Source organism: Diospyros lotus, chromosome 7, assembly GCF_014633365.1.
Source record: "Diospyros lotus cultivar Yz01 chromosome 7, ASM1463336v1, whole genome shotgun sequence".
Lineage (NCBI taxonomy): Eukaryota > Viridiplantae > Streptophyta > Magnoliopsida > Ericales > Ebenaceae > Diospyros > Diospyros lotus.
The window spans coordinates 16,411,844-16,423,584 of NC_068344.1; the positions used below are offsets into that span (position 1 = coordinate 16,411,844).

The 11,741-nt window shown below is 35.9% G+C and overlaps 1 protein-coding gene across 1 annotated transcript; it reads right to left on the reverse strand.

Moving 5' to 3' along the window:
• Positions 1 to 3,700: 3,700 nt before the first annotated feature.
• Positions 3,701 to 11,333, reverse strand: LOC127806670 (putative metallophosphoesterase At3g03305). Its single transcript, XM_052344095.1, has 4 exons — positions 10,958 to 11,333; positions 7,257 to 7,498; positions 5,026 to 6,597; positions 3,701 to 4,348 (listed from the first exon to the last, which is right to left on the reverse strand). Exons 1-4 carry the CDS (start codon positions 11,274 to 11,276, stop codon positions 4,232 to 4,234), a joined length of 2,250 nt encoding a protein of 749 aa, XP_052200055.1. The 5' UTR covers positions 11,277 to 11,333; the 3' UTR covers positions 3,701 to 4,231.
• Positions 11,334 to 11,741: the final 408 nt, after the last annotated feature.

Genomic DNA, 11,741 nt, shown 5'->3' on the forward strand with positions numbered 1-11,741 from the left:
ATATATTTAAAGCATTGGTATTCATTATTTGAAAAATCCAAACTGGTTTGTTTAAAAAGTCTTTAAAATTAAGAAAAGTTTTTGAAAACCCAATTCACCCCTCTTGGGTGTCTATCATTTGTTTCATATTGTTATCTTCATTCATTGAATCCAGATTGGATTGGTGGTTAGATTCAGTCTATGCCCGATGGTATCCTTGATCTTGAGCAGTTCCTCTCCTAGAGTAGACAAGAAGCTCTATAGCTGGTAAGTCTTGATCGATTGGATTAGGTGAGTCAATGGGATTAGGATAAACATGAGACTCTAAGTGAGTGTTAATTGGTTGGACAAGAGATGGGATAACGGTGATAGTGGGATTAGGAGATAGTAATGATGATGGACAATCCTCAACATCCCAAGATTGACATTCCCTCATGGTGAATTCACTCTCCCCTTAAATGGTAGGATTGGGATAAAAGGGTTGAGATTTAAAGACATAACATCCAGAGAATGATAGTATTTTTTGGTGGAATGAGAAAAACACTTATACCTTTTTTAATGAGAATATCCCATGAAAATACTTTTAAAAGATCGAGGATCGAATTTTCCAAGAGTAGAGGTGTGAATATGAACAAAGACTAAACAACCAAATACTTTAAAGGGAATAGTGGACACAAATCGAGAATTCGGGTAGATAGTGAGGAGTGATTGGATCATAGGTTGAAACTCTAGGACTCGAGAGGGCATCTGATTGATTAAGTAGGTGCTAGTGAGAATAGCATTCCCCCAAAAAATGTGTTAGAATGGGAAAGACCGGGCAACTTCAAGGATATGTCAATTTTTCCATTCGGCAATGTCATTTTGTTACGGAGTATTGACACAAGAACTTTGATGGATGATGCCTTGGATCAAAAGATAATTTCCCATAACAAAATTGAAATATTCCTTGGCATTGTTTGTCCTCAGAATTTGAATTTTAGTATGAAACTAGGTTTAAATCATGATATTGAAATTTTTGAAGAGTTAAGTAACTTAAGATTTTTCTTTTAGAAGAAAAACCCACATTAACCGAGTGTGGTCTTCAATGAAAGACACAAACCAACGATATCCCAAAACATGTTTTATGCGAGAAGGTCCCTATACATCACTATGAAACATGAAAAATGGATGAGAAGGTTTATAGGGTTGGGATGGAAAGGAACTGTGAGTATGTTTGAACAATTGACACACTTCACATTACAGCAAATGGGAACTATTATTCTTGAACAATGAAGGGAACAATTTTTCAAGATATGCAAATTTCGGATGCCCTAACCTAAAATGCCAAAGCATGGCTGGATTATTAAAATTGGGAATAGAAACAGTGAAATAAGAACTATGAGAGTTTGGATTACCAACTTGTAGATCTAGTCTACTTGGAGAAAGAGTGCTTGTGAATAGGTATAACCCCAAACATAGCCTAGCACTGCCACTCATCCGCCCCGAATCCAAATCCTGAAATTCACTCAAATTCTGGAAAAATTTATGGATATAATTATAATCCTAAGTAAATTTACTAATGGGTAACAAATTGCAATCTAATTTTGGGACAAACAACATTGAATAAAGGAGTAAACCCTCGATTAACTGCATTATTCCCACTCCAACCACTTAGGATTGTGTTCCATTAGCAATTCAAACTATCCACTTCTCTCTACAAGGGTTGATTTGAGTGAACAGTCTAGAGTCTCTAGTCATATGGTTTGAAGGCTCGAAATCGACAATCCATATAGCGGGCTGATTGTTGTTAACAATAAGGGCATGCATAGAATTACCTTTATGAGCCATGGTTCCAATTGCAAGAGATGAGAAAGACTAACTGCTTGGTGGCTAGCCAAATATTTTATGCAAAAACTCCATCTACTCTCTTTGATAAAGAGAGCAGCTTCGAGGGAATTAGATTTTTCTTCTGAATTCACAGTAGCCTCCCCACTTTCTTGTCAATTCGTTGGCTTCAAGTTTGCTGGTTTGCTATGTAAATCCCAACATTTAACTCTTGGGCGACCAAGTTTATAGCCAATAATGGTGAAGTAGGCATTGTTGGCTACACTGGTGTGGCTCTAGACAATCTTTGACAATGAGGTACCCTTGTTGGTAGTCATAACTTGAGTGGGACATTATGACACCAAAGATATGAAGTTAGATCGGGAATGTTATGACGCAATAACGAAATAGCAGCAGCAACAATGATAGACAAAGGCAACAACAAAAGATAACGTTGGAGAGGCTAGAAATGACACCAACTGGGATGAAGCTAAGGATGATTGAGTAAAACGACGGAGGACCTGCGAGAGCCAAAGGTAATGGACTAGGCTCTGAGTTCGACGGACAAGTTGTGATGGTGAAGAAGTTCAATGCCAAATCGAACAAGAAGCCACTAACAACGTTTGTGAATGCAGGGAAGCTAGATGAGGGGGTCCAGGATGACGTCAGCAATTGGTACCTGGATCGAGAGAGAACCCTAGAACAGAGGTGACGTTTTTGTCAGTGACAGAGGTAAGGTTAGCGATCAAGACCAACCATTGACGCGAAATGAGAACAAAACGCATGGAATCTAGATGAGGGGATTTAGAATGATGTCAGCAATTGGTACCTGGACCAAGAGAGAACCCTAGAACAGAGGTGACGCTCTTGTCGGTGACAAAGGTAAGGTTGGCGATCAAGACCAACCACTGACGCGAAATGAGAACAAAACGCATGGAATCTAGATGAAGGGGTTCAGAATGATGTCAGCAATTGGTACCTGGACCAAGAGAGAACCCTAGAACAGAGGTGACGCTCTTGTCGGTGACAAAGGTAAGGTTGGCGATCAAGACCAACCACTGACACGAAATGAGAACAAAACGCATGGAACTGACGCGAAACGAGAACAAAACGCATGGAATCTAGATGAAGGGGTTCAGGATGATGTCAGCAATTGGTACCTGGACCAAGAGAAAACCCTAGAACATAGGTGACGCTCTTGTTGGTGACAGAGGTAAGGTTGGCGATCAAGACTGACCACTGACGCAAAATGAGAACACACACGTTCTTAAAAATGGTTCTGATACCATGTAGAATTAAAAGTATTTTTCATATGGATCGTGCTATATGTACCGGCAAAATATACAAGCCCGATGACCAAATCGAACTTCATAAATCAAACTTCATCATCAATCATCGGGCTTTGTCAATCATGAAGTTTGATCGTGGGATGAAGCCCGATCGGACTCAGGCTTCATCCATAGGCGACAAATTACGTCAAGGCATTTTTAAATTTTGGTGCCTTCGATCATTCTTTTGATAGCCCAATTATTTGTACAAGTAGCATTTTCCTTTTCAAATATTAGTTATTGTACAAGGGATATATTTATACAAGGAGAGCCCAATCAAATCTTACCAGACTAGATCCTAAGAATCATCAATCAATCTCCTAAGACTTATCAGTCACCTAACGAGGAAAGTAATAAAATCAAATAACTGAAAACAAATTAAATCTTCCTAGCTGGAAATCTACCTAGCTGTACATATTTTAAATTGTAAGGGATTAAGCTTATCCATGATTTATCTGCTTGGCAGGTTGGATCAAAGGTAGCACCTGAAAAGAGGCTTGCTATACTTGAAGAAAAAAAGAAAAGAGGCTTGCTTGTGTTGTGTGTTCTCATCGATCCCTCATCTCCTACAGTTCAAGGATAAACATTCATTACTGCATTAGCCCCTCAAATGAGCTAAAAAATGATGATTTAAATGGCTTCAGCTATCATACATAAAGTTTCAACCACGCTTAAGTGGGATATAAGTCTGCTAATCATGGTCAAACATCACGGACATCATTTAACCATATCTCCTTCATTCTACCCTGCTTTAAGTATAAATCATGAGCTTAAAACTATAAAGAGTGTCTCCCAATTACAGACACTGTTGGGACAACAAAAATCTGCAGATGGAACCTGCGGCTGCCTATCCTGCGTCAGATAGTAGTGAAGACTCAACCATATGGGAGACAAGGCTTTTTCATACAAGTCTCTGATTGGCTCTGATATCTTCCTCTTGTCTCTCTCATATGGTTAACTGATGACACCATTTACAAGGAAATAGAGATACATGACGCTTCAATAGAGATAGATGCCCAACCAATGGCTTGAGCTTGATTTTCTGGTAAGGGGCTCAAGAGATCATATAACTTGCATAACTTAGAGAGCACAACACTTCAAGGCTTGCTTCCGGAAATTTGTCATACGCTCCTTGTTTTGTAGATGCCATAAGCCAACAAAAGGGGAATTGAAAAGCTATATACTGGAAAATGAAAAAATGGATTCATATAGTAAGCTTTCATAAGGGCTCTGACATTCTGCATTAAAAGCAAAATTCATGTCAGAAAGCAGAATGAGTGAACCAAAACACACCAAGGTATTCAATCTTTTCCTCTAATGGCAAGCTATGAGGCCAGAGGATTGAACGAATAAATGACAATAAAAATAAATGGACAAGTAGGACGAAAAAATTGCCAAGATATCCTTTACATGTTTTGAGCGTACATTGGGCTTTTTGTCAAGCTAAGTAACTATTTCTTACCCAAAAAGTTGCACAGCATCAAATGTTCATTTGTTTTTACTCAGCTGCTTTGCATTAAAACCACCGCAGGACATTCATCCACTACATATTCATGAATGATGCATACACTAACTGCATACAGGACCTAGGCATCTATTCAGTATTTTGTACAATAAATTAGAGGATGATAATAACATTTATAACAGCTTTCAGAGGATGTCATCTACTAAAGGAATCAATTTGGATTATTTCTTTACGGGAATCAGTCAACCAGTAATACTATTTTAGCAATAATAATTTTCATCCATAACGAAATAAAAGAACAAAGTGCATAATCACCAATCACAGCCATTAATAGAAAAAGGCAACCATTATGTTTTAGAAGTTTAACTGACTTTACAGAAAAATATGGCAGTGTCCTCTGGATCACCCTTTATTCTTTGCATTAAAATAAATAAAGTACTTAAAGCATACCTTTAAATGATTCCAAAAAATTGCCAATATAACCACCAAAAGAATGTTTCTAATCAATCGCTTTTCCAGGCAGAACTTTGATTTTCCATTCCTGCTGAAATCATGACTTCGAGATCCTTTGTTTTCTTCTTCATGATCATCTTCTTTCTTACCTGAAAGCGAAAGAAAATATTCTCGGTGCATTCCCCTCTCTGCAGCCAACGCCCCAGTCACCAAAAATGTGGGCAATACCACAAAGAAAAGATGGGGAAGAACAATCACCATTATTTCAGGAAATCCCATGAATTCCACTTTTCCCATCTTACTTACTTTCACCACCCAACCTTTATAGGTCATGTATCCCATTTCTCCACCATCAGTGAAGACATGCCCAAAAAGCCAAGGAAATAACAAAAGGTAGAATAAGTAAACTAACATACCCCACCACAACAGAGGAACACCATACAGCTCTGTCAGAACCCAAGCTATGCCATTTATTAACCCTTTATTAGCACTAAATTTCTTATAGTTGTAATGCTTCTTTAAATAAGTGAATATGGCTTTCGGAATAATAAGAACGGACAGCATAAATAAATAAAAAGACCAGAGTATAGGGTAATATAAAGCAGCCCATTGACAACCCATGACGAAAAACTCTTTCCATGTCCACGACAGCTTAGCACTTATGCCATTTATTGAAAATGGTCTCAACTCACTTGAAGTTGACCTGCCCTTGATGTCTGTAGCTTCTATTTGCAACCAATATCTATCAGGGGATGGATCCTCAAAAGCTTTATGATTCCACAGTGTCAAATAAAGATCTCCCCTGGAAGAGGTACCAGCATGCTTTCTCATTTCTGCCTCTAGGACTAAAATAAGATGTCCAGGTTTTGAGTCATAGACTCTAGCTACAACGGAGACAATTAGGGAATGAGAAAAAATCAGTGCTCTAATAGTGGCATAAGATGAAGGGTCTACAGACTGACATTTATACTGGTGACTTGCTGACATTGATAACATTGTACGTGAATCCAATGGAAATGTGGGTAAAATGATAGTTCCTTTAGCTCCTGATTTGAAATCAATATCAACAAATGACAAGTAACCTCTATCAATAGCCAAAATGCGCATCGCCCTACTCTTCCTCCAGTCACCCATTTCCCACTCCCAGAATTCCTTGATCAGTGAAGCTTTATTTGAACAATTTTCTATACTTCCTGAATGTGTTTCCTGTGCATTCAACTGATAAAACTTTTGGGTAATTGACAGATCATCGCTTGAGTAATGGTGCCTCTTTAAATTCTTACCAAACCTTGTGTGGAGATGCCCACATAGATAAGCTGATATGGAATGCTTCAGAAAAATATCCTTCAGAGATTTTCCAGAACAAGAGTCTGCAGAAAATGAAAGTGGGAAATGCCCAAAAGAAATCTTAGTTACTGGCTTTCCAGATTCTGAATTCCACTGTGACAGTTCAGCATCAAGTTTAGCTAATAGTTGGTCAGTTGGATGACCAAATAGATTAGTCGGGCCTCGTAAGCCCACCAACATTGTGCTATCAAACCCGACGAAGAGAAGTTTCCTTGTAACAGTCTGGATGATGGAGAATATGCAATAAAAATGAGAAAGAAATAAAATGGATTTGAATACATCATATATCAAATAATATACTAGAACTAGCATAAAAGAATTAATATTAAATAGTGAAGTCCACTGAAAAGTAGCTTTCAAAAATTTGTCATGTCCTTTTAGGGCTTTGTTAAGTCTCTAGGTCAATGCTTTGGCATTCAAAGCACTACAAACAGTGATAAAAAAAATTATTAAAAACTAAAACTGGAAAAGGGAACAAGGTAAAACATGTCCAGCTTTTAGAATTTATATATCAAAATTCATCTGGGATAAAGGCAATGTACAGTTGATAAGCTTGTCTCTATTTAACTAACTTATTTGCTTACATTCCTTTTCTTCTCTTATTTCTTGCCTCCATTTATTTATTTATTTATCATTATTTTCTCCGCTACGTCACAATAGCAGAAAATATAGCCAAGACATTCATCCTTTATTTTCTTTTGGATAATTCTAGCTTTTTTTCTTTTTTTGCTAGATAGATAATTATAGCTTTAATTGAAATGTATAAGAATTTTATTGACACATATCCATGGGAACATTTAGTGAAAGAAATTACTCATATGCCTAATTAAGAACCAGGGAAGAGGTATGCCAAATAAAAAAAGTAGAAGTGCTTAACGGACCTGAATAGTGAAACTATTGACTTCCCCACTTCTTCCCAACTGTGCATTGATGCTATAGTTGGAAAAGAAATCAAATGATCCACCAATGATTGGCACACCAAAATTATCATGATTACCTCTCACATCGTAAAAGATGCTCTTGTTAAGTCCACTTCTTTTAATAACATCTTCCATGACTTTCCGGTATTCCATCCATTCTGCCTCATCTTGCCTCATAGTCAACAAGTCCTTGCTTTTACCATCTATAAGATTCAAATTAAACAGAGGTTAAAAACAGTGGGTTCAGGTACTGATCTATGTTAAAAGTTGGTTCAACACCAAACCAGTGGAGAATTTCTATCTTTTCTTTAGTTTGGTAGCATCAGGTACTTGAGAAAACAATAAGTAATCTAAAATGAAAGAAGATGAATAATTAGAAAAACTTTTAGTAAATTGCCTTCATTTTAATAGACTGTTTGTATAAGCCCTCTTAGGGTCTGTATGGTATTTGTGTGCTTGTGCTTTGCATTGCTGTGTTGTGAAAGGAGTGCAGTACTTTGTTTATTGATATTTAAAATGATAAGTGTTTGGTTAATATTTCACAATTGTGCTGTAGATTTGCAAAATGACTAAAAAGGCAATAGTATATTAAATTAGCATTTTAAACAAATACTTTATACTAAATTATTTAAAATATTTAAATCAAGATTATAAAATTACAAAGTCAATATGCTTTTTAGATAACTAAACAAAACAGTTAAAATGATATTATTTACTACAAAAAATTAATAATTTATATTCATATTTTTCTCAAAACATAATTCTACCTCTCATCAGCCAACCCACACAGAGGGATAGAGGTTTGGTATGTTATTGTTGTTGTTGTTGTCTATTTCTACTTCTCATCAAAATTAAATGCAATGGTGTCCCGAACAATGTCCATTGCCTCATATTGCATGCTTCTCCTCATATTCAATATGCACACACACACAAACAATAATATTGAAAAATAAAAATTCTAAAAAAAAATGACATGACTCATTAATTATACATTGAGGAAAAACACCTAAAAATTGATTTATAATTGCAAAAGCACGGCTACCATGTTATCTTGTTGGCATTTTCTTAAAAACAGTTTTATAAGAATATTATCTTTTATATATGCACATATATTCAAATGAATAAATTTGGAATTGATTGAAATAGAAAATACTGGGTTGGCTTAAAATAAAAAATAATGACTGTTCACATGCATGTAATTAAAAGTAAAGGGTAAACTTGTCTATTACTTTTGAAAATAGTGGTTCTCATTATAAGCTATTTTGCTTTTAATTTAAAGCAAGAGGTCTCTTCTGCTTTTGATTTAATGTAGTTTAGCTTGCATTTTCAGAAGTTTCATCTGTAATTTAAAAGAAAAGTTGTTCTTAATCAAACATTTTTCTAAATTTTTAATAAAAAACAGCTGTACTTTAAAAGCACCACAATATGAAACAGGTCCTTAACACAATTACCTTGTAGTAGATGGGTCAATCAGGTTTACCTCCTTGGTAATCCTTTCAAAGTTAAAGACAAGCAATCATTACATTCATGGGAGTTCAAGGTGCCAGAATGGAGATAAGAAATTACTTGCATTTAAAGGGAGTGGCACATATTAAGAGAAGATGAAGCAGAATAATTATCATACATGGTTCTATGGTTCTGCAAATGCATTTACATGTAAGAAATGACTTGCATGCAGAATAATTACTTCCAATACATTGTTCTGTAAGTGCATGCACATCATCACACATATGTGAGGTTTGATTTAACATAAAGGTGACAAAAAATAAAATAAAGCGGAATAATTGTCTGTAATTTAATCATGCCAATCAAATCATTTCAGAGGGGAAAGATCTAAGTAGCAGTCCCAAGTAAATGACATGGGATAAAAGCCTGTTAAACACTTGGAGCAAGTGCAAGTTTACATACACAACATAGCAGACATGTCTAGTGTGTTCTACAAATACCTGCATCTTTTTCCCCTAGTTTTGTTAATCTAGGGATGATAGGCTTGTCAGCAACATAGGCTTCACTGTTTAGCTCACTTATGTTACTACTAGTTAAAAAAATTAAAGAATTTAAAGCTCTATCCACCCGTGGTAAGGTCTTTACCTAGTCAGGATTAAATCCCATTTTCACTAAGGTGTAAGGAGCTTTACGGGTAATAAGAAGAAGAATTCAATTCCATTCATAGAAAAGAAAGGAAGAAGAACAGTTTAGTTCTTTAATTATTAATTATTTAATTCTTAAAATTTTGAAATGTATGCGATTCTCAGTCCAAAAGAAACACATGCAAACTAATTATATACTATGCTTTTTGGTGACAAGTGTCATTCATTTCTGAATTATTCCAATCTTACCACAGAACTTCAAAGTATTCAAATCTTGGTATGATGCTTCCACTGGTATGCAAAAGAAACATAAGCAGGGGTGCTACCATGTTGGCCACATATGCAACTAAAGGCTTTGTCAAATTGCAAGAGAAAATTTATAAAGAGATCCTCATTCTTAACCTGACAAGAATCTTTCTTTGTGGCAGTACAATCATGGAATTCATGAAGGAAAACAGAACATGGATGGGCTGCTCATGTTCGAGTGTATTTGACTCTAAAAAAAGCGCGCGCGCACACACAATGATTACGATCTATTAATTAATAGGCATGCATTCCTACTTTGTTTTCATTTTTTCTTTATTCTTAAGATAAGCGTGCAAACCACTAGTATTTGTTAAAAGAGAAAGATAAAGCACTGAAAAGGTAGGCCCCAAGCTCATTAAAAGAAATTGATATGAGGATTCTAAGCCATCACCTAGTGAGCAATACAATATTTGTGGGAAAAAAAATAAAAAAGAGAGAGAATGTGAACTTTTGCTCGCTTTACAACAATCTTAGCATGTATGCTATCTTAACAAATTATAAAGTTTGCACCTATCCTTGAATAATAGGTTAATCACCTGGATTTGAGGCACCAAAGCTGTTAATGCAATCCAGAAGCATGATGAATACAATAGAATATAAATTCTATATGTTAGAAATTTCTGGAAGTACTATTAGGTGATTGAACACTACCATAGCATTTCCTGGCCTAATTGTATAGAACGCTCGTGCAACTAGCACTCATTTTTTATTGTTTCTTCTCAGCTTGTTTGATTTTTGTCGACCTAGATTCAAATTGTAAAATGAGAGTTACAGGAATGGCTGTAGTTATAGATTTCACAAATATATTTTGTACAGTGTGCTCAACATTCCAAACTGAAAAGGTTGAACATTGACAGACAGACAAAGGCACAAAAATCATACAGATTAACCGCAGCCATAATTTGACATAAAATGGGTATTTCAGGTAGATTTAACGCCAGCAACAACAACACAATATGAAAAACTATCCTGTTTACCTTCACAACTTTATAAAGTCTCAGTACCCCTTTGTTTATGCACCCCACAGCAATTTGACATTCATTTCATCAAACACGAGATACTCGTGAAATCCCATCTTACAAATCAAACTAGGCCAACAAAAATAAAGCTACTTGCCAAATTAAAAGTTGAGGGGCGGGAAGAAATCCCCGGCTCGTTTCGAAATATCAGTTAAACTAAATCATATCCAAAGCCAATTACAGACTAAAAGGCAGTAATACCCAAGAAAACAGAGAAGAAAAATAGAGAGAGAGAATGTGTGAAAACCTGTGAGATCTCCAGTGATGAGGACGAGAGAAGGATTGACGACGGAAAGAAGTGGGGTAACCAAATCCCTAAAATCTCGTGCTCTATCGGGATGATGAACGCTGAAATGGAGATCAGAGAGCTGAACCACCCAGACCACATCCTCCGGTCCACCCTTGACTTCAATCGTCTCTCTACGCGGCTTCTGATTCTGGGGGTCGGATCCTCCTCCACTGCTGCTACTCGCAATTACGACTTCTTGTTTGATTGTTTGCTTGGCATAGGAGGACGCGCTGACGAGGAAGAACACAGAGAAGAAGAACAATACCTGCGTGCCCATTTCTCCCCTGCTTCTTCCAATTCCCAAACACACACCTTTCTTTATTTGCCAGTTTATTTCTAGCACTAGCACAGAAGGCATAATTTTATATAAAATAGGAAAGTAAAACATTTGTCTTTGTCAATGGCACTAAGTATCCATTCCTTTAATTAAATAATAATAAATTATATTTTGACAGACACCCCTCCCCTTAAAACAGTATTTTGTAAATTGAAATGGTTGGTTTAGTCAGAATTTATTTTTTTGTTAAATAAATATATGAGAAATTTAATATCATGATTTAAAAATAAAAACTATCATAATTGCAATTGTTAATAAACTTATTTATAAGTTTTTAGTTTCCAATTATTATTGTAATTCATTCTTCAAGTGAAGATGAAGTTCTCTCGAATAAGTGTACTCTTTCAGAACAAGAAATTCTCCAAGAAAATATATGAAGGATATCTTCTTGGACAGTCACCATTG

Excerpts from the sequence above, each read along its gene's own strand:
- LOC127806670 (XM_052344095.1), bottom strand. The coding sequence starts at position 11,276 with ATGGGCACGCAGGTATTGTTCTTCTTCTCTGTGTTCTTCCTCGTCAGC. Across the intron at positions 6,598-7,256 it reads TCAATAGTTTCACTATTCAG|ACTGTTACAAGGAAACTTCT; the intron begins GTCCGTTAAGCA and ends TCCATCATCCAG. Across the intron at positions 4,349-5,025 it reads TTTTTTGGAATCATTTAAAG|AATGTCAGAGCCCTTATGAA; the intron begins GTATGCTTTAAG and ends CTTTTAATGCAG.